General features: G+C 39.9%; 1 protein-coding gene across 3 annotated transcripts in view; it reads right to left on the bottom strand.

The window, feature by feature from the left end:
- The window catches only part of LOC126426882 (dynamin-like 120 kDa protein, mitochondrial), a 200,116-nt gene that overhangs the window by 67,775 nt on the left and 107,826 nt on the right, over window positions 1-24,515 (bottom strand). For all 3 annotated transcript variants that reach the window (XM_050088928.1, XM_050088929.1, XM_050088930.1), the window contains 4 exons: window positions 21,031-21,169; window positions 14,352-14,477; window positions 7,460-7,690; window positions 5,288-5,433 (listed from right to left, as the gene is read on the bottom strand). In XM_050088928.1, coding sequence (XP_049944885.1) covers window positions 5,288-5,433; window positions 7,460-7,690; window positions 14,352-14,477; window positions 21,031-21,169 — 642 coding nt within the window. The remainder of the gene's footprint in view (window positions 1-5,287; window positions 5,434-7,459; window positions 7,691-14,351; window positions 14,478-21,030; window positions 21,170-24,515) is intronic.

Genomic DNA, 24,515 nt, shown 5'->3' with positions numbered 1-24,515 from the left:
ATCAGACCTCACGGTGCTCAAATGTGGTCGACCGAGTCCGAGGTGACAAAAATGCTTATCCTCGTATCTCGTGCAGTTCAACATCGGCCACTGTCACATCCGTCACTGTGGGATTCGACCAGCTGGCCAAGTAGAGAGCCACAGTGAGGCCCCTTTCAAACTCTGTACGATTCCACAACTCAAATTGTTTACATAGCCACCATGGTATACTTATATTATGTCCCACTGACAGCTGACCATATTTCAGGGTGCTTCACTTTTATTGTCAGGCAGTGCATTTTTTATTTCCAAATTAATTTACCTCTTGAAATAAACAAAATAAAATGTTAATCTTTTTCTTTCTCAAATAAGTAATTAAAGAATACTGTGCTAAAAGGAAGACCAATAACTGAGTTCGTTTCTGTTGTTCTATCCATATCTGCTGTTTGGCCCTCCTCTCGTTTTCATCGAGATTGCATCTCAGCTCTGTAAAACTGGTGGTCCTAATCCCTTAACACTTTTTTTGTTTGTTTGCATTAGTTTGGGTCAGTTAATAACATTTTTGAAGACTGCATGAGGCTGTCTGATGAAGCTGTTCGAGTCCATTCTTACTAGTTGTCCCAGCAGTCAGATTCTACACATTGGCAGTGTAACAACAGATCTGGCAGGAGCTCTCTGCACTGTGTTTTGGGAGATGTATTCCATCTTTAACTCCTGTAAAGATTTTCTTGTTATTTCCCAGTATTTTACTACTCACTTCTCCTATAATGTCTCGTGTTAGGAGTAAGCGTCTCTGATGCACACGTTGCCTCTGGTTTGATCACAGTTTTAGAACTTCAATTTTGCAGTTCCAGGAGCAGCTTTCTTTCTTGTTACAAATCTTTTCTGTGAAGTGAAATGTGGCTTCCACTCCCTCAAATCTGTATGTAGAAATCTTCTTTTTAACAGTATTTCTGACTAACCGTATTTACTCGAATCTAAGCCGCACTTTTTTTCCGGTTTTTGTAATCCAAAAAACTGCCTGCAGCTTAGAAGGAGAATCAAGTGCAAAGTAAGCGGAAGTTCTGAAAAATGTTGGTAGGTGCCGCCACAACTAACTTCTGCTGTCGAATATATGTAGCGCTACACAGGCATGCATGTTGTTGTTGTTGTGGTCTTCAGTCCTGAGACTGGTTTGATGCAGCTCTCCATGCTAATCTATCCTGGGCAAGCTCCTTCATCTCCCAGTACCTACTGCAACCTACATCCTTCTGAATCTGCTTAGTGTATTCATCTCTCGGTCTCCTTCTACGATTTTTACCCTCGACACTGCCCTCCAATGCTAAATTTGTGATCACTTGATGCCTTAGGACATGTCCTACCAACCGATCCCTTCTTCTAGTCAAGTTGTGCCACAAACTTCTCTTTTCCCCAATCCTATTCAATACCTCCTCATTAGTTATGTGATCTACCCACCTAATCTTCAACGTTCTTCTGTAGCACCACATTTCAAAAGCTTCTGTTCTCTTCTTGTCCAAACTATTTATTGTCCATGTTTCACTTCCATACATGGCTACACTCCATACAAATACTTTCAGAAACGACTTCCTGACACTTAAATCTATACTCAACAGGCATGCATTGCAGGCACAAAGATAAATACTAGCGCCAAACCCTCTGCATCAATAAATAAATTGGAAAAAAAAAAGGGTGGAAGACAAGCTTTTTTTTTTCCTCCGCCCCGAGTTTCGACCACTGCATTTTCAAACATTATCCATCGAAGCAAATACAAATTCCGTATTGTTCATCTTTGAATGTTGCGGTGTTTCAATGTACTACGAAAATCCGACTGGCAAGACTGTTAGGGATGTTTGGCAATATGGCCAACTCTATGTTCTGAATTTTTTCCTACCTGTGAGAAAAGATGGTTGCTAATAGGAACTTTTATGAATTGTGAATCACATGCACTATTCTCTTCACCATAAGAATAATACGAATATAAACATTTTGCCATGTATTCTTTCGTGTTTGCTGCTATCTCATTTAAATTCTGTCTGCCTAATAAACTACAAAACTAGATAGAGACAACAGCAAACGCGGAAGAATAAACATATCATGTCATGTTTATATTCATATTATTCTTATGAGTAATAGTGATACAGTCAGAAATGAAGCACGGCAATTGACTACATTTTTGAATCTAAGATGACTAATTTCTATGCAGAATGTAATGTACTAAAGAGGCGTCTGCAAAGATTTCCAAACGGAGAAAAATTTTCGCTAAACTCTCGTTCAGAACATCTTCAATCATATGCAGTCTATTAATTGGTTCTTGTTGATCATTATCAAAGAAAGCAGCAGTGTTAAGTAACAACAAATAGCAGTCTCTTGCCATTGTTTCGCTAATGAGACGATTCCTCTCTTTTTTTCTTTAATTGTAAGCAGCGGTAGCGCGCACAAAAGCAAGCCATGCCGCGAGTGGCGACAGGTTGTAAACACTCATTATCAGAATTCGACAAACAATGCATGACACAGTACAGTAATGCATCTTCAGCTTAGAGTGACGTAAACACCTATAACAAAGAAAAAGGCACTTGTCAGATCAAAGAAAATTAAGCAATCAATTCAAACCAGGCGAAGCACGTGGAAAAGGAAGGGTACCTGGAAAAGGACGGGTACCCGTATAAATACGGACGGAGCGCCTGACACATAGCAATGGCTACCTGGTAAAGCTTAACTGCTAAGCTTACGACTCGAACCAAACTACTGTAGCTGTATCGTCATTCATTTGACCTAAATTGTGTCTCATATTACAATGGACCAACTTTGTTTCGATTTGGAGGTGCGGCCTAAAACTTCTCTCTCCCCTTAAATTTCGAGTCTCAAATTTCAGGTGCGGCTTAGATTCGGGAATTTTTTTTTCCTTGATTTCGAGTCTCATTTTTCAGGTGCAGCTTAGATTTGAGTAAATACGGTAGGTAGAATTTTTTCTGTGAAAAGTGTCCTGTTACACCATATTTATTTAGTCACAATCTCTTCACTAGCTAGCAGTTGCTCTACTTTGAACAGACTACAGTCTGATTAAAATTACTTCATAGTTGATACTTCAAGTGTTGGAGCTGGTTTCCTCCAATAACAGCACTCAACATCACGCCTGAAATGTTTGCCGTTGCCAAACTGCCACAACAATTCATCAGTTCAGTTGAAATTCCTCGTCTGGCGTTCTTTCTTTATTTGTTTGGATACCAAATCACATCGTTGCGATTGGATCACCAGAGTGATACAGGTAACGACATAACATAGCACGGTTGCATAGTGCAACAGTTAATACTGAAACCTCACGTGTAGGTTACCTCGTGCATCAAAAATAGTGAATTATTTTTTATTTCTAAATCTGACCATAAGGATTTGATTATTATTCAGAATGAGATTTTCACTCTGCAGCGGAGTGTGCGCTGATATGAAACTTCCTGGCAGATTAAAACTGTGTGCCCGACCGAGACTCGAACTCGGGACCTTTGCCTTTCGCGGGCAAGTGCTCTACCAAATGAGCTACCGAAGCACGACTCACGCCCAGTACCCACAGCTTTACTTCTGCCAGTATCTCGTCTCCTACCTTCCAAACTTTACAGAAGCTCTCCTGCGAACCTTGCAGAACTAGCACTCCTGAAAGAAAGGATATAGCGGAGACATGGCTTAGCCACAGCCTGGGGGATGTCTCCAGAATGAGATTTTCACTCTGCAGCGGAGTGTGCGCTGATATGAAACTTCCTGGCAGATTAAAACTGTGTGCCCGACCGAGACTCGAACTCGGGACCTTTGCCTTTCGCGGGCAAGTGCTCTACCAGCTGAGCTACCGAAGCACGACTCACGCCCGGTACCCACAGCTTTACTTCTGCCAGTATCTCGTCTCCTACCTAAGCCATGTCTCCGCTATATCTGCCATGGCACACAGTTTTAATCTGCCAGGAAGTTTGATTATTATTGTTATTCAATTAACTGTTTCAAATTTATTATTGATCACTAGTTCTTTTCCGTGTCATTTTCACAATCATATTGACTTTTTTATTTCCTCTTATTTTTCTTCCTATCATTCCTTTTCCATTTGCAATCTGCTTGTGTCGCCTATAATCTCTAACAAAATACCAAAAAGGACTGCTCGTCAGTTGGTAAAGTGTCAGCTCGTGTATCAAGTGTGAGGACAGTTTCAGGTAACCAATGACAGTAAGAAATTACAGTTTGCTTTTAGCACTGAAACTGCATTGTGTGTGTCTCGAGTTTGGTCGTAGAGGTTAGCTTTAATCACTGTGAACAGAGTGATCGTGCTTTTAGATCTGCTGCACACTGTTGACCACCATTTCCTTAGGTACACTGCAAAACGTGTCATCTGCCACAGTTCATTCATTGGTCATTTAAAATCAGCTGTCAACACAGCATCTCACATTTCCAATATATCTCGCAGTTGCCGCTTCCAACATTGCTCTGCATTTCACATTAACAGCATTTGTGAATGGACCTGCCACGTTTGTGTGTCAGTTATAACTGAGCGGTAGGCAGCAGCCGATATGGTAACACCGTAGTAGCAAGTGACAGACATCAACTATGAAGTAATATTAATCGGACTATAGCAACACCACCTTCTGAACAGTATAGAGATAAGTACCATTCCAGAGTACTCATGGATATGCCTACGTCTTCTTACAGACAAATGATACTCTCAACTAAAAATAATAAAATAATGTGTCAGGTGTAAGGGTACAGTTATTGGTTGGGGATACTACTTTTATTCAGAATGTGGTGACCTACACTGGGGCCAATGTAGATCTTCCAACACATAATGGGGACTGCAGTGACTTTGTGAGAGGAAATAGTTGCTTGGACATGGAAATTAGTATTTGCCAGATTCCAGACCTGTCTCAGAGATGTGCAGACTTCCAAAGTAGAGATATATATATATGAGCGATGAATGCAAAATCAACTTCTGATATATTATTCTTATTCTGTATACTGAACTGAGAAGATGGTAGTGTAATGTGATTAATGTATGTATTGTGGAAGAGAATATACAAACTGTTAAATCAAAAAGAGTCTTGAAAGTTATTCATAGAAATGTGGTGTAGCAATTTTGAATTTCAATGGGAAAAGAGAGAGAGGGGGGGAGGGACTGACAGCCTTAGTGGTCACACACAAAGGTAAAGCTAAAGGTAAAGGGCAAAGGTAATCAGCAGTTTCCAGTTTGAAAGCTGATACTATGCAACACTATGCTAGAAAATGGTCTTAATTAGAAAACTTTAACACGTAATGTGATTACTGGTAATGTTCGACTCACTTGAAGAGCTTGGAGTTCCTGAAGAATCGCTCCTCATACTCTTTGATGCTCTGGATGGAGTCGTCCTGTTGGCCACGACCAGTCACCACAGCAAAGTAGCCCAACGCCTTCATCGGGAACAGTTTGCCTGCCAGGATCTTCTTCATCTGCACATGCAAGTCAACATGCCAGTTGCAATTCTCACACCCATTTTGACATATGCAAGTTACTCTAATGATTTATGGCAAAACTAAATTGCTGCATAGCTGGTGTACTTTTTGATGGGTAGTCATACAGCTAATTAATTTTGTGTTTGTTTATAGGAATGTGTCTGTAGCTCTGGTATGTGGCTAGAAATTACAGATGGAGTTTATTTACACCACCTATTATTTGCGGATGATCAAGTAGTAATATCACAAGATGGGGAGGACGCAAATTATATATGTAACCAGTTAGCAATGGAAATCAGGAACTGAGAACTAAAGATTAACTATCAGAACACAGAATACCTCAATAATGATCCTGATTACTTATGCATAGGAGAAAAGAAAATTAAGGTGGCCAATACTTTTGTTATTTGGAATCCACTTTAAAGTTGGAGTGAAAAATCACAGTTAGAAATTAATAAAAGAATTAGCAGTTGAAGGAAGATTATTGGGATGCTGAACTCAATCTTGTGGCGCAGAAATTTAATAACTAATCATAAGAATCATATATAAATTGATACTAGAGAGCATAGTTATGTATGGGCTGGAGACTTGGACTATTAATCTGAAATGCAAAAAAAAACTGCAAGCAGCAGAAATGGACTTCTGAAGAAGGTCCGCAAGAATTTCTAGTAAAGAGAAAATAAGAAATAATGAAATAATTAAGAGAATGGAAGTACGAGAAAGAATACATGATGTGATTGATACAAGAAAAAGAAGAATGGAGGAAACCAGAATACCAGAATTGATCCTGGAATGGGAACTGGAGGGGAAAAGAGAAGAGGATTTCCTATGACCACCTGGCTCCAAAATGTACACTTGACAGTGAGAAGACTTGGGGCAGAGGAACAAGATCTACAAGATTGAAACACCTGGAGGGACATCCTGAGGAGATAAATTAAGATCTTATGTAACAAACGCAGTAATTTTCGAGTATTGGTTATGTTGAAGAAAAACTGTTGTGTGGAGGAAAAACTTACTAAATAAAAAAAATTAAATGTGTACAACTAATTTTATAGTAATTTTAATCATACTTAAAGAGAAAAAGGGCATTCCAAACCCCTTTTACTTATACATAGATGAATGTCTATGTAAGTTCAGATATTTGTTTTATATTTTTATTATTTGGTTGGCGTACTCCCCACGAGACGTGCAACGGAAAGAATTCGACAACAGAAATCCCGCAGTCACAGTAGGCACTGCAGGGAGCAATCAACACTATATGGACTGTCTGTGAGAAGCTCCAAGTATGCCATCCCCATGTAATTCCAAAGATGTGAAAAACAACAATACTAATAAGACAAATACAATTTATGTAAAATCCACCAGATATAGGAGGAAGTGAGTCGCAGACAGGCACAATGAAAGGAATACTCCCCTCCTTACCCTCATCACCTACCTCAACAGGCAGCTGCTCACATCAGATGCAGTCACAGGTGGGCCTCAGTATCCAGATAAAGTAACCACGTGTGTGTAAGTTGCTGTCTGAATGTTGAGAGTTACACGCCTGAAGAATAATTTTGTTTGAAAGCTTAAATATTTCTAGTACTTTTTTCATTGTGCCAGTCTGTGACTGAACCCCTCTTCTACCTGATGAGTAAAAGTATGTCCTTTCCACATTGCTGTTATTCCATCCTGGACTTTCCACCATTTGATTTTTGCAAAACTTTTGGTTTCGTAAGAAGAAATCACTAAACCACTACTGATGTGAATTTTAGTTTTGAGACGTCGAAAAAATTAAGCTGCAATGATCAGAGAAATGTTATACAGAAAGGAGAACACGTTCAAATTTGATAAATATTACATAGTTGTTGCTTATGAAAACTGAGAAAGGAGAAGAGAGAGAATATTAATAATTTTAATTTTGATTCACCCCCGACACAATTTCGCTTTTCAAACTGTAATTGTGAAACTTTCTAGTTCCACATCATACGGAAAAATCACAATTATGACCCACAGAATGTGTGTATAACTGAAACGTACTCACCCTCTCCGGATTGGCGAGCGACTCCTCGGCCATGTCGACCTTGGTGAGCACGAAGATGGTGCGCTTGCCCTGAGGGTCCATCTGTGCGACGAGGTCGGTCACGTTGGAGCGCTCCGCATCCACCGAGCCGTCCTGGATGCACAGGATGATGGCATTCGGGTTCGACATGTACGCCTGTGACATCTGCCGGATCGCCTCCCGCGTGTCTGTGGCCATGTCGGTTGTCTGCGTCTGCACATATTTAGCTGACACTTACTCCTCTGCCATATTATGCCACTGTATTATAAAGCATTATCAACAGAAAGTACATACACAACATCAGAAATTTAATTCTACATTATTATTTTTTCTCACTTACTCAAAGGCGTGCTACTACAAACAGCATAGTGAATGCATTATTGTGGCCAAGATAGACACGAAGCCCACACCTACTACAGTGGTACAAGTTTATATGCTGACTAGCTCTGCAGATGACGAAGAAATTGATGAAATGTATGACGAGATAAAAGAAATTATTCAGATAGTGAAGGGAGACGAAAATTTAATAGTCATGGGTGACTGGAATTCGGGTGCTGGAAAAGGGAGAGAAGGAAACATAGTAGGTGAATATGGATTGGGGCTAAGAAATGAAAGAGGAGAATTTCAGGGAGAGCATAAGGGAACAATTGGCAGCAGTGGGGGAAAGAAATACAGTAGAAGAAGAATGGGTAGCTTTGAGGAATGAAATAGTGAAGGCAGCAGAGGATCAAGTAGGTAAAAAGACAAGGGCTAGTAGAAATAAACTGGGTAACAGAAGAAATATTGAATTTAATTGATGAAAGGAGAAAATATAAAAATGCAGTAAATGAAGCAGGCAAAAAGGAATACAAACATCTCAAAAATGAGATCGACAGGAAGAACAAAATGGCTAAGCAGGGATGGCTAGAGGACAAATGTAAGGATGTACAGGCTTATCTCACTAGGGGTAAGATAGATACTGCCTACAGGAAAATTAAAGAGACCTTTGGAGAAAAGAGAACCACTTGTATGAATATCAGGAGCTCAGATGGAAACCCAGTTCTAAGCAAAGAAGGGAAAGCAGAAAAGTGGAAGGAGTATATAGAGGATCTATACAAGGGCGATGTACTTGAGGACAATATTATAGAAATGGAAGAGAATGTAGATGAAGATGAAATGGGAGATACGATACTGCGTGAAGAGTTTGACAGAGCATTGAAAGACCTGAGCCGAAACAAGACCCCGGGAGTAGACAACATTCCATTAGAACTACTGACGGCCTTGGGAGAGCCAGTCGTGACAAAACTCTAGCATCTGGTGAGCAAGATGTACGAAACAGGCGAAATACCCTCAGACTTCAAGAAGAATATAATAATTCCAATCCCAAAGAAAGCAGGTGTTGACAGATGTGAAAATTACCAAACTATCAGTTTAATAAGTCGCAGCTGCAAAATACTAACATGAATTCTTTACAGACGAATGGAAAAACTGGTACAAGCCGACATCGGGGAAGATCAGTTTGGATTCCGTAGAAATATTGGAACACGTGAGGCAATACTGACCTTACGACTTATCTTAGAAGAAAGATTAAAGAAAGGCAAACCTACGTTTCTAGCATTTGTAGACTTAGAGGAAGCTTTTGACAATGTTGACTGGAACACTCTCTTTCAAATTCTGAAGGTGGCAGGGGTAAAATACAGGGAGCGAAAGGCTATATACCATCTGTATAGAAAGCAGATGGCAGTTATAAGAGTCGAGGGACATGAAAGGGAAGCAGTGGTTGGGAAGGGAGTGAGACAGGGTTGTAGCCTCTCCCCGATGTTATTCAATCTGTATGTTGAGCAAGCAGTAAAGGAAACAAAAGAAAAATTCGGAGTAGGTATTAAAATCCATGGAGAAGAAATAAAAACTTTGAGGTTCGCCGATGACATTGTAATTCTGTCAGACGGCAAAGGACTTGGAAGAGCAGTTGAACGGAATGGAAAGTGTCTTGAAAGGAGGATATAAGATGAACATCAACAAAAGCAAAATGAGGATAATGGAATGTAGCCGAATTGAGTCGAGTGATGCTGAGGGAATTAGATTAGGAAATGAGACACTTAAAGTAGTGAATGAGTTTTGCTATTTGGGGAGCAAAATAACTGATGATGGTCGAAGTAGAGAAGATATAAAATGTAGAGTAGAGAAGATATAAAATGTAGACTGGCAATGGCAAGGAAAGCATTTCTGAAGAAGAGAAATTTGTTAACATCGAGTATAGATTTAAGTGTCAGGAAGTCGTTTCTGAAAGTATTTGTATGGAGTGTAGCCATGTATGGAAGTGAAACATGGACGATAAATAGTTTGGACATGAAGAGAATAGAAGCTTTCTAAATGTGGTGCTACAGAAGAATGCTGAAGATTAGATGGGTAGATCACATAATTAATGAGGAGGTATTGAATAGAATTGGGGAGAAGAGGAGTTTGTGGCACAACTTGACTAGAAGAAGGGATCGGTTGGTAGGACATGTTTTGAGGCATCAAGGGATCACAAATTTAGCATTGGAGGGCAGCGTGGAGGGTAAAAATCGTAGAGGGAGACCAAGAGACGAATACACTAAGCAGATTCAGAAGGATGTAGGTCGCAGTAGGTACTGGGAGATGAAGAAACTTGCACAGGATAGGGTAGCATGGAGAGCTGCATCAAACCAGTCTCAGAACTGAAGACCACAACAACAACAACTTACTGAAAGGCAAAGACACTTCCACATCACAGCGTTTTTTGAAGTGTTTCTAGCCCGTATGTTGTCTCTTCTCCCCAGTTTGTTTACCTTTTTCTTCGTCAGGTTTTCTTTTCTTGCCAGGTCGTCATGCCACATGGCCCTCCTCCTGCCCCCCTTTTTTCTTCCTGTTGCTTCAAATCTATTTAATAGTAGCTTCATTCTGGCCATTTAACTACTTTTGCAACTGCTAGTCATCAGTTTGCTACTTGCAAAGAGCATAATCAGGCAAGCTTCACCTGTCCCACTTCTAAAATAGTGTATATGTAGCTTATCTACACCTCTACACCAGTAGGTACATAATGTATACAAATTAGTAAATTAAAGTCCCCCGACATATTTTTCTGTCGGTGTGTGAAGGCTAATCTCAGGAAGTATTGTATGGATTTTGATACTGTTCTCATTAATATACAGAGTGATTCATAAGGAATGTTTTCGTGTGATTTATAAACATTTTGTGTAAATCGGGTGAACTATGACGATGACTGTCAAGTAAGTAGTGCCTCCTGAGAACTTCCCTGGTGTGCGCTGCTTAAATAATTTAGTTATAATAGTATTCAGAGTTTATCTTAAGTTACCTAACATAGTTCTCTGAATTTTAATCATAACTCTTGCCAGCGGCCCATAAACAAAATAACTGCTATGCCAAACAAGTTTTCCAGCCGCTGATATTTCATGCTACCCATGTGAGGCCGGATCGTGGCACTAGTTTCCTACTAGTTTTCACTCTGAGAAGGCTTTCCTCACCATCAATTCTATGCTGTGAATAGTTTTAATAATATTTTATGGATGTAAGAGATACCAACTTCATAGAATTACATACTTACTTGTAGCTTTCAGTTACAACAACTGTAGTGCAGACATTTTTATATTTTGAGTGCCTCTCTGAGCATATTTGGTTGATTACTTACTATTTAACATATTCAAGTATGTGTAATTGTGTATAACAACTAGTTTAGGTTTCTGGTTTTCTACAATCCAAATTTTCTCTGTTTTTAAACAGATTGTCTGATGTCAACTTGGTACTGTTATTAAACAGATTGTCTGATGTCAACTTGGTAATATGCCCAACCCATTAATGATACCCCTGCATGATCTGTGGCTTAAATGTACAATTTAAAAAAAAAACTTACGAACACGGGCACTCTCATATATCATCCTCTCATATTTATGTATATAGGTCATTTCCTGGAGAGTGCTACCCCCTGTCAGGACTTATTTCAAATTGTTTCCAAACTGAATGTCAATGACCTTTAAGTCATCCATGTCAGACAGTCATTTGGAAATTGCAATTAGATACAGTACACAAGCTAATTACAACATTTATCGGCAATGGTAAACTTTTATTTCCTACATCTTCATTTACATCATTACTCTGCAATTCGCCCTTAAAGTGTTTGGCAGAGGGGGCATCGAACCAGTTTAAGAATATATATCTACTGCTACAGTCTCAAACAGTACAAAACAAAAATTAATTTTTCTGCGCGAGCTCTGATTTCTCTTATTTTCTAGCAACAGTCATTTCTATCTATGTAGGTTGGACTCTAAACAATATTTTCAAATTTAGAGGAAGAAGTTGGTAATTAAAATTCTATGACCAGATGCTGTTACAACAAAAAACAGTTCTGTTTTAATTACTGCCACATCTACCCATTTATCATATCTATGACATACTCTCCCCATTTTCAAATAATACTAAGCAAGCTGCCAGTCTCTGAACTTTTTATATGTCCTCTGTCAGTTTTAACTGGTAAGGATCACATGCTGCACAGCAATACTTAAGATGAGGGCAGACGACAACGGTTGCGTAGGTAGTCTCTTTACTAGATTTGTTGCATCTTTTAAGTGTTCAGCCAACAAAACACAATCTTTGGCCCACCTTCCCCACAACATTTTCTGTGTAAGGGTTCCAAGTTGTCCGTAGTTTCTTCCATGACACATTTCAAAGGCTTGCACCCACATCCCAGGTAGAAGGGTGGATTATATGAAATTTATTTACCTGAACATAATGAGTCATCTGCCATACACTTCATTGTACTGATGTCTCAGTGGAACATATTTAAAATTAAATTAAGGCAGACAACTGGCTACATCTAGTGTAGAGTTACTTATCATTCTAGCAGAATTATGTGTATCCTTACATATTCCTTAACGACGGAAGTTACTTAAAAAAAAAAAAAAAAAAAAAAAGTAAATATTGCTACATAGAAGATTACAACTAATGTGTGGATGTATTATTTATTTTCATTTGGAGAAACAGACTAAAAGACCACACAACTCTTCCAGACAGGATGGCGACCATAGTAACTTCATAAGAAGTAGTACCTGTGAGGGCGCACCTGTACGTTCGACGAATTGCTGGTGCACAATGGATTTGCGTATCATAGTGGGAATGAAAGCAAGCAAACAGAATAATGTCTGTATTGAGTTGGGAGACAATAGAGAACTGTATTGTAGATTCCTCCTGGTCTGTTGTTAGGAACTGACAGTTTTCAGTTTGATTTCTGAACTCAGAGTTTGTAAGTAGTGTTTTTACTTTGAGATGAAGATTTAAGTACAGTTTGTTCTGTCATTGTCTTCCACCTGATACTGCACAATCAGGTGAAGAAGTCAGTGACTGCTGCACGTGCAGACAAATAAGCAAATGGTGACAGGTGGAATAATATTTAGTATACACTGCTCGAGATAAATCTAAACATTGAAATAACAATGGCAACACTATAACAGCAAAAGAAATACTCATGTAAGTTACTGATCCCCACAATAAACAGGGTACATGCCCTCCAAACAAGTCTGGAAGAAAATAATAGGTCACTGAATAGGATAATTGTTTTAATTTGTCTTTTTGTAATTGGTACTGGGGAAACACCTTAAGTAAATGATCACAGGTGAAGACAAAGAATCTAATATCACTACAGTTTTGTGGATAAAGTGTTGGAATCAAGTGTAAATGGTCACGAGTTTGGTAAACACCAGCCCCTAGTAAATTTTAATTTGAATATTCAATTCTACAACCTTCTATATTTATCAATATCCAAGTGTTCTACATCTACATCTACATCGATACTCTGCAAATCACATTGAAGTGCCTGGCAAAGGGTTCATCGAAGCACCTTCACTATTTTCAATTATTCCAATCTCGTATAGCACACAGAAAGAACGAACACCTATATCTTTGATGGAGCTCTGATTTTCCTTATTTTATCATGTGATCTTTTCTCCCTATGTAGGCACCAAAGGAGAAAGTTGGTGATCGGAATTTTGTGAGATTTCTCCACAACGAGAAATGCCTTTGTTTTAATGATGTACATTTCAAATCCTGTATCATTTCAGTGACACTCTCTCCCCTGTTTTGCGATAATACAAAACATGCTGCCCTTCTTCGAACTTTTTCAATGTACTCCGTCAATCCTATCTGGTAAGGATCCCATACCAGGCAGCAGTATTCTAAACGAGGACAGACAAGCGTAGTGTAGGCAGTCTTTTTAGTACAGCTGTTACATTTTCTAAGTGTCCTGCTAATAAAACACAGTCTTTGGTTAGCCTTCCCCATAACATTTTCTATGTATTCCTTCCAATTAAGTTGTTTGTAATAGTAATTCCTAGATATTTAGTTGAATTTACGGCCTTTAGATTTGAGTGATTTATTGTGTAACCGAAGTTTAACGGATACTGTGTAATATTCTGGTGAGATTCCGTTTGCTCACTACTCTCCTACGTGCAAGTTAAAGATCAGTCAATCTTTGTTGAGTTTAAACCAGAGTTCTTTAATCACTAACTACATCTAAGGACAAATTATTTGTGTTAGCTATGTGACAACGTGAATTCTCTAACCCCTAAATAAGTGTACCAGACACTGACCACAACATTCAGTAGGCAACAAGAGTCTGCCGAGCTGCTCAGTTGGTGCAGGTCAGAGGAGACCAACCCATGAGGTTCCAGCTCCACAGCCAAACCACAATTCAACAGAATTACTAGCAACTCCACCAGATAGCGACACTCGCTTCGCTACTGGCCGAGATCACATCCACCCAGTGTGGTTCCCTATCTAGTCACACTCAAAATTGAACAAAACCCACACACTCGTCCGACAGCTCACCTCGGCTATCCCACAGACAGTACACTACGACACTCACACTGATAATGCCCGGCAGGTCGACGAGCACCATCCTGTGCAGGCCGGGACCCTTCACTGTCATCGAGATCACCTCACTGCTCACTGTCTTTCCATCCCTTACGGTGTTCCGCATGCGGATCTCGACCTGCGAAAAAAATAAAGATCATTAGGCCGACGTCCTGAAATATAACAATGTGGAAGACATGCACTTGCCCTAATACTACTCATAACAAAATACTAATTTTTCCCTTTCCTCATCTACCACTAAACCTCTGTCTGGGTAATTTGTGCTCCATTTTAAGCAAAAGCTAGTTTTTCACGCATCTCTACACTTATGATGTCATATCTCCTGAATTGTGTGTTGTACAGTGATATAATTTTGCACATACACTTAGTGGTACATGTGGACAGTATCTGCCATACGGTGTGTTACAAATAGAATTAGTAGTAAAGATGTAATACATTAAAGCATCATATCAGATACTGAAGTTCTAGTGCATTAACAGCAAAAATTTAGTAGGCAATAAACTATTTCATTTCATCATTCTGTAGGGAGTCTCAGAGGGAAAAAGTTTTTGTAAAGGCCTGATATTATGTATAAAATGTGTTGGAAACCACTAAGTACTCTCATTCTCAAATACTGCGTGAAGATGGTCTGGGTAACTGGTGTGCAATGAGTCATGCTGCCTTGAGACATGCAGTATACACAATTACAAATATTGCAATAATTCTCCTATTATGTTAAACCTTTAATGTAAGATTATATCTCTTATTGAGTAAATTATGACATTTCAAATTTTCAAAATTGGTCAATAATTCTATAAATATAGATAATGAAGTTTTTGTTGCTCCTTTAAGCCATTAGATAAGTTACCTGCAACTGGAACCATCAATTGGGATCACAATTAAATAACATAGATCAATTTACCTTCAATCTATATTTATTACTTTCTTATCCCTCCCTCCCATTCCTCCCCCCCCCCCCCCCCCTCTCTCTCTCTCTCTCTCTCTCTCTCTCTCTCTCTCTCTCTCTCTCTCTCTCTCTCTGTGTGTGTGTGTGTGTGTGTGTGTGTGTGTGTGTGTACATATTTTATGGTTCGTCGTATAGTTATACTTCTGTGTAGAAGTTATCTCTGATTCCTAGAAAAAAACTGTGATGTGTGATATAAATAAAAGTGATCACATTATGCCAGGTAGCACAATTGCCAATGTACCATTAGCAGTAATATTTAATTGGTTTTTAAGTGGACTGTGTATTAGTTAAAATGTTTGGAGGTTCCGAAATTAATTAGATAAGGCAATCCATACTGTTCATGGAACTGATTTATGGGGCTCCAGGATTGCACCTCCTCAAATTGTTTGAATTTCCTCTATGGCAATTATGCAATTCCTCCCATTGGCGGAAATAGCAATGCGTGAGTGCCATCTGTTCTTCATAAGTGAGTGCTGTGTGCCTCAACTGGTATTTCTGTGCTTTTGGAATGATTATAAAATGCTATTTATGAACTTTTACTGATGTTAGTATTTTGCACACTGTAAGTTGTCAAAAACTGTTAACAGACAATTTGCTTCATGTACTCTAGTGCCACTCAGTAGCCTCTTCCAATGTATTATTTTCAACCATTAAAAAAAAGATACCTTTTTTTAAAACACTGTATAGTGATTTCGATGAACTGTTTATTGGTGAAATTGCTATGATAATGAAACTGTAGTTGTGAACAAACAAACTGCAATATCCCTTTTTAAAAATAATTTTTTATGAAAAATTTTGAGTACAGATTTGTGGCCAAAGAGTCACTGTTCATAGTTGCATTATCTGCCTAAATTAAAGAAAGCGTGACCTTCAGTTTTTTTCAGAGAGCAGCTATGAGAAGGATGAATGTTTGCATTCGTCTTTCCTCTTTCAGCCGTCAGAATGTAAGCAACATACACTGTAGTTATTAATGATTTCTAATATACAAACTGACTTGAGTTAACAACATGTTGCATCCTTATTAATTCACCATATCACATGTTTCTGCTATATTTATTGTTACAAGTTCTGATTTTCGGCTTGTGAGGAAGAAGAAAAATTCCGATGTGACACCAATCTGTCACTGGCATGATTTTATTACTAATTTGCAATTTTAATTTTTCCTTATCATACGACCAGAGCCTCCAGTCATTCAGAGAATGAAGTCCAATATTTTTAATCAATCGTACAGCAGTGAGTGGTTATCATATTGTGATATGCAATTTACATTTTCTAAAATTCCACCCATCTACATCCTCTGTTGTGCCTCTCCAAAGAACAATCTGGGACAGTTACAAACTTTATTCTGATCAAATTTTGAAATATTTTAGCTGGTGGAGGTGGAAGCCAACTCTCAAAATGCAACATGTACCATGTGGTTTAGTCAACTTAGTTGCCAATTTCTTCCTTGGTGGGACTTTGCACTTTGTCTTGTCAATGAGAATGTTGACAAGGTACAATGTATCTAATGAATGATTTTATATGACTGACATAACGCTGGTAAGCTAGGAAAGCATATTTTACTCATTATACTATGCCTACAACCAATGATGAAATGTAACATACACACACCAAAAAAAGTTTTGCGTTACCCCCGTTCCCAGAACTCCTGAAGACAGACATCGACTGTTGATACTATTCAGAGATGTCACTAAACCCACCCAAAGATGTAAACAACCATGCATTAGCAGTGCCTATTAGATGGAAGGGGTCTGACAGCCGATCAGTTCCAGTCATTCCACCAGGAAGGAGGTACACGGCCAGTGTTGTCTGTAGCCAAGACGGTCAGTACCACGGTTCAATCACATCCGCATTGTTACTTTGTGCCAGGAAGGGCTCTCAACAAGGGAAGTGTCCAGGCATCTCAGAGTGAAACAAAGCAATTTTGTTCGGACATGGAGGTGATAGAGGGAGACAAGAACTGTTGATGACATGCTGCCCTCAGGCTGCCCAAGGGCTACTACTGCAGTGGATGATCGCTACCTACGGATTATGGCTCAGAGGAACCATGACAGCGATGCCAGCATGTTGAATAATGCTTTTCGTGCAGCCACAGGACGTCGTATTACGACTCAAACTGTGCGCAATACGCTGCATGATGTGCAACTTCACACCCAACATCCATGGCAAGGTCCATCTTTGCAACCAGACACCGTGCAGCACAGTACAGATGGGCCCAACAACATGCCGAATGGATCACTCAGTATTGGCATCATGTTCTCTTCACCAATGAGAGTTGCATATGCCTTCAACCAGACAATTGTCAGAGACGTGTTTGGAGGCTCAGGTTGAACGCCTTAAACACACTGACCAGCGAGTGCAGCGTGGAGGTTCCCTGATATTTTGGGGTGGCATTACGTAGGGCCAACATACGCCGCTGGTGGACATGGAAAGCGCCATAAAGGCTGTACGATACGTAATGCCATCCTCCAACTGATAGTGCAACCATATTGGCGAGGCATTTGTCTTCATATACGACAATCCGCGCTCCCATCGTGCACATCTTGTGAATGATTTCCCCCTTCGGGATAACAACATCACTCGACTAGAGTGGCCAGCATGTTCACCAGACATGAACCCTATTGAACATGCTTGGGATAGATTGAAAAGAGCTTTTATGGACAACGTGACCCACAAACCACTTTGAGGGAGCTACGCCAAATCGCTGTTGAGGAGTGGGACAATCTGGACCAACAGTGCCTTGATGAAGCTGTGGATAGTACACCACGATGAATACAGGCATGCATCAATGCAAGAGGACATGCTACTGGGTATTAGAGGTACCGGTGTGCACAGAAATCTCGACCACCACCACCTCTGAAGGTCTCGCTGTATGTTGGTACAACATGCAATGTGTTGTTTTCATGAGCAATAAAAAAGGGCAGAAATGATGTTTATGTTGATCTCTATTTCAATTTTCTGTACAGGTTCCGGAACTGTCAGACCTGAGGTAATGCAAAACTTTTTTTGGTGTGTGTATTTTGACATCTTTTGAGACCAATTTGGTGTTGCATTTTATAGGCTCTGAAAACGATGGAGTGTCAAAATGTTTAAGATTATTTTGGAAATAACACAAAGTGTGGACAAGACATCTGAAAGTTATTAAAGTGCATCCAAATGGACACTTCATTTCATAGCATTTTCATGGAAATTGCAGCTTGTAAGGGCGTTGCACGGTAGGTTGTGCTGACAAATAACTGTTAAGAAATAAATTCAATACAGTATGCCATTTCTGAGTAATTTAACATTGAATGTAACCAATCAAATCATCGTGCACAAATTCAAGCAGCCTACCAGAGTCAGTGTCACCAAATGGGTGTGTACACTTGGTTTCCTCAACCCAAATGGATGTAGCTTTTGCTCACCGAGCTCACATTTTTGACTTCTGAAAAAGGCACATTTTAACTAGTAATGAGTATTTGAACATGTGGTAACTCGTGGACCAACAGATGCCTGTATGTACAAAGACCTGATTGGCTAACTACCATGATATACAGTACAACTCGGAAATGGCACAGCGAATAAATTTTTTTTCTTTTCAATTATTTTGCAGCACAATCTACCCTGCAACACCCTTACAAGTTTTTGGGACTGTTTCTGACTACCCTGTACATTACACCTCATTGCCGTTTGAAGTGTCAGTGAGCTCAGGCGTGATGTCTCAGGACACTGAGCTTTTGCACCATTACACAGGAAGATTGTAGGCATTTCTGACCCAAATTTCAAGCTCATGCGTCATAATGGGAGACAATGGAGGGGTTTTGAAAAAGTGGTACTTTATTTTGCACAGTATATTTCACAACATATTTGGCATCTTGAAAGATTCTATGAGTAATGAATGGTGAATTCAGGAACAGGAACAGGACCACACACACACACACACACACACACACACACACACACACACAAAGAATACATAACATACTTAAAGAACATGGCTTAGTAATAATAACAAAAGCCAAAAGGATTAAAGGTCATTTTACACTACATATTAATGGAATGGATCAGAATGGCAGGTGATGTCACCATCAAATGTTGGGGTGTTCACACTAGAGGAAAGTCAACACAATGTCAGTTCACTTAGCCCAGTGATGAATAGTCAAAGTGAGGTGGTAATACACTGTTCAAAATGGTTCAAATGGCTCTGAGCACTATGTGACTTAACATCTGAGGTCATCAGTCCCCTAGAACTTAGAACTACTTAAACCTAACTAACCTAAGGACATTACACACATCCATGCTCAAGGCAGGATTCGAACCTGCGACCGTAGCGGTCGCGCAGTTCCAGACTGAAGTGCCTAGAACCGCTAGGCCACACTGGCCGGCTGTAATACACTGTCCACGGTACAAAAAGTCAGAACATAGTAGGAACTAACAATGTTAACATTTATTAATAGCCAAAGCAAACTTCATAATGGATGCTCTTGATAAAGTTTGTGCGGTAAACTGCTAAGAAAGAAAACAAGGGAAGTGTCGTCCAAACATTTCAAAGCACTCACTTACCCCTCCCCCTCTACTCCCCCCCCCCCCCTCCACACACACACCAGGAAATTATAGCTATCAAACAAGTCAATACATGAAGCCTGTTCAGCTTAGCCATCATTTTTTTTCCTTTTCTACTAAGTTCCAATTAATTTAAAAACACATCCATTTTTCTCCTTCAACCAACCTGACTTTCAACTGTTAAATAGAGATTACTTAACTTTATGTTCTAATTTGCACACAGTGTAGACTATTTCTTTGTCTAATTATTGCAAAACCAAATCCAATTTTTGCTTTGAGATATCTGACCTCTTATGTTGGAACACTCAATGGAAGAAAATATCCAAGCTGTCATGGAAAATTTGTAATGTGTTGCAAAAACAAATGAAAATAATACAATAAAGACTAAGAACATTCAAAAGCATTAAATGCACTACTGTAACATGACTGAACATGGCGAAAATAGGTTAACTTCCAATGTTAGCAGGCAATGATACCACCTATCTTCTGGTAAACCTTCCGGGATGTAAGGTCGTGGTCCATGAAACTCTTCAGCTCCTAACGTTTCGTCCAGAGCTGCGCTGGACATCTTCAGAGGGGTGTTTCTCCTCCGGTGAGTCTTGCCGGCTCTTCAGCTCCTAACGTTTCGTCCAGAGCTGCGCTGGACATCCAGCTGAAGAGTTTCATGGACCACGACCTTACATCCCGGAAGGTTTACCAGAAGATACGTCATCCGTTCGTGAAAGCCTTCATACAATGATACCACCTCCCCACCATCAACATCAAAACTTTCTGCCCGAGAAACCTTGACGGTGATACTGTTCTGTTCCGTCCCGCCCCGTTCCGTTCCGTTGATGGCCACTGTGAATGCAGTGATTTCAAATGTGCCGAGGAATGTTTTGACATTCTGTTCCATCAAGTGTGAATCAACCATAAGTGGATTAATCATGTAATGAGAGGTCACAAAAATAGATACGTCAACACTGTGTTAGAAGAATCCCCCCAAAGGACGAAGACCGTCAGGACAGCCGGGAATGAGATTTTTAAACGACACAGAAGAGGATCTAATTTTTTCAAAATTTATTTGTTGGTGAGATTGTTTTAAAGATAAGTTTGGCACAATGGTGTTAAGTCAGTTGGCCATAATTGCTTGACGATAACAGTAAAGTGTAGACAGGAAACGAAAGCTCTGAAGCGGGATTACCTCCCTCCGTAGCTCGGCCAAGTCGGACTCCTTGGTGAGGTCGAACTCGCGGGCGCTGTCACGGAACTGGGCGACGTGGTACGGACCCTCACTCAGAGTCACCTTCACGGGTGCCCGGGTCATCATCTCACCCGCTCCTCTGCAACATACATTGACATTTCACCTACGAAACAGAAACTGAACAGTTCATTGTATCATAAGGAAAATTCACCTGAAGAAACTATTGGGGTGGCGCATAACTTCGTAGCATTTTTCATAAACACAACAGATATAAGTAACAGACACTGTAGTCATCAATAATATATTTCCCTTCACTATTTAGAACAGTCTGCCAATGCTGCAGTAACTTGTCAGTTCCGTGACTGTAGAAATCGAGTGGTTTTGAGGCGAAGAACTCGTCAAGCCACGCTCGGAGCACATTTTCATCCAGAAAGGAGATTCCTCGAAAGCTGTTTGATAGAGAGCTGAAAAGCTGAAACCCTGCGGGCATAAGACCCAGTGAATAAGGTGAGTGAGGATGATTTCCCAACATAACTGCTGTAAACTGTTTTTTGTCAGTATAGAAGAATGCAGGCGGGCATTAGCCTGGAGTACCGTCACTTCAAACAGTCTTCCCGGTTGTTGTTCTCGGACTGCGTCTGCAGGACGTCTCAATTGTTGACAATAAAAGTCAGAAGTGATGTTTGTACCTCTTGAGGAAGCAATTCGTATAGTCTGTCTGTAAACTGAAGAGCGAGCAGCGCTTTTGGTGGGGGAAGTGGCCTTTCCGGGAAGAACGCTGCCACCGGACTACAGGGGCACCCAAAAATCTGTTGCCCGTTACCTTTGTAGCGGTGTAGATCGGCGTGCAGTGATATACGTCGTTTCTGTTCGTGGGATTTTAGTTGCCAGTGTGAGTTAACTTTGTATACTTACTGATATACTTCGATATCCGGAAGTGATGGATAATCGTCTAGTATTGTAAGAAAATGTGCAGAATACGAAGAAAAGGAGGTATTTGCGGAGTAACGAGCGTTCGATCGTCTCTAATGTTAGTACAGCGTATGTTAAAGAGGCGACGCAAAAAGAACTGTTGGCTGATATTACTACTCCCAACCAAATGGCTGCAATTTAGGCAAACGTCAGCCTCCCCCAATAGGACGCATAAAAAAGAAACGCGGAAATAAGCCGGATGGTTTACTGGAGTCGCCACGAAGGAAATTAATAATTTCGTGAGGAAACCCATCGTTATAGACACTTTCAAAATCACGTAAAACCTTTGATGCTGATGGAACACCAAATCTCTGTCTCGGTCACTATTCACCCGATTCTATGACATATTGCTTAAAACATGTGCGCAATAGCTATTGTAAACACTGCTGAAATTTCCTTCGAAACACATACCCCGATTCTGGACTTCCAAGCAGACGGCTTGACGTACGAGGTGCGCTTACATATTAACTTTTATTTTTTGGTAAGAACTTTATTTGTTAGTCTACAGCAATGTTATACTCTTCAAAATATTCCCCATTACATACTACATACTTATGCCAGTTCTTTTTCCAATTCCCAAAACACTTTAGGAACTGTTTCTTCGGGATAGTTTATAGGTCTTCTAACTGCACACTTTTAATCTCATCCATACTTGTAAAACTGCTGCCCTTTAAGACACACTTTGAAATGTTTATACCACTTGTATGCCCTTGGCTTACTCATAACAAGTTCACCAAAAGCAATATTCAACATTTCCAAAAATTTCATACATTTTATTCCATTCTTACAACAAAATTTGATACAGATTCTCTATTCTATTTTTATACAAAACAAATAATCGTTGATGCTACCAAAACACATGCAATCTTTTTGACAACTGACAACGGAGTAAATAGCCAATATGCATAACATTGTACACATACTTTACAGACATGTTCACGAAGACAGTGACAAAAAAGTAGTGCAAATCGGACTAACACACAAAATTATAAATTTCTGCTTACTTTTTAAACACTCTTCATGTTGCAAGAATTGTTAAGTTTCAATACAGTCCCTCAAAGAAAACTTCTACCTTTCAGTAGAAACACAAAGTAAGAACAAGCCTTAAATTCTACAGATTGATTGAATTATGTGTGGTTCGTTTCACGAATAGCAGTAGAGGAACATATACCATATCCACATGAACAGGCATTCGGTTCTATGTTTGTGGTAGAATCCTGACTTCCGTTCTTATGTTAATATTATTTGCTCTATTGTTGTATTTCGAAAGAAGCTATCGTCCTTTGTATTCCTTATGGTCTTAATGCATTTGTCTAAAAAAAACGCAGCCGAGACGTATCTGTGTACGACGTCGCCACAGATTTAAATCGCGCACCGCGGCAGGGCCGGTACTACGTTGTGAAACAGCCTGTAGAAGCGCCTTGTGACGTAGCTGGGTTGGCAGAGTGGGGACTCGCTCGCTCGCTCTTCAGTTTACCGACAGACTTTATTATACCACACTGCCGCTGTTCCACCAGAGGCGTAACATTATCTTTTGTAGATGCACACAGGTCTTTGTACAGGGAGGTGTTGTTTTGTTTGGGCTCAACGTCCCCAACAGAACGTGTGGGACTAGCTCAGACAGCAACCCTATCCCAGCGCCAAAACCTTTGTAAATCTCATTCATATCTGTCACCCACCTTAACCAGTAAAGTTTCGTTTCATTACCTCCTCCCCTTTGGATGCTCCACTTTTTTTTGTCAGACACTGTATTTTCTGGGACAATTTTATTTTGGCTATCCTGTACCTTCAGTACAGCCAACCTCGGGGAAGATCAGTTTGGATTCCGTAGAAATGTTGGACCACGTGAAGCAATACTGACCTTATGACTTATCTTAGAAGAAAGATTAAGGAAAGGCAAACCTACATTTCTAGCATTTGTGGACTTAGAGAAAGCTTTTGACAATGTTGACTGGAATACTCTCTTCCAAATTCTGAAGGTGGCAGGGGTAAAATACAGGGAGCGAAAGGCTATTTACAATTTGTACAGAAACCAGATGGCAGTTATAAGAGTCGAGGGGCACGAAAGGGAAGCAGTGACTGGGAATGGAGTGAGACGGGGTTGTAGCCTCTCCCCGATGTTATTCAATCTATATATTGAGCAAGCAGTAAAGGAAACAAAAGAGAAATTCGGAGTAGGTATTAAAATTCAGGGAGAAGAAATAAAAACTTTGAGGTTCGCTGATGACATTGTAATTCTGTCAGAGACAGCAAAGGACTTGGAAGAGTAGTTGAACGGAATTGACAGTTTCTTGAAAGGAGGGTATAAGATGAACATCAACAAAAGCAAAACGAGGATAATGGAATGTAGTCGAATTAAGTCGGGTGATGCTGAGGGAATTAGATTAGGAAATGAGACACGTAAAGTAGTAAAGGAGTTTTGGTATTTGGGGAGCAAAATAACTGATGATGGTCGAAGTAGAGAGGATATAAAATGTAGACTGGCAATGGCAAGGAAAGCGTTTCTGAAGAAG

This window comes from Schistocerca serialis, chromosome 11 (genome assembly GCF_023864345.2).
Source record: "Schistocerca serialis cubense isolate TAMUIC-IGC-003099 chromosome 11, iqSchSeri2.2, whole genome shotgun sequence".
NCBI classification, from domain to species: Eukaryota; Metazoa; Arthropoda; class Insecta; order Orthoptera; family Acrididae; genus Schistocerca; species Schistocerca serialis.
The sequence above is the reverse complement of the archived record's forward strand: the minus strand, read 5'-3'. Positions and strand labels throughout refer to the sequence as shown.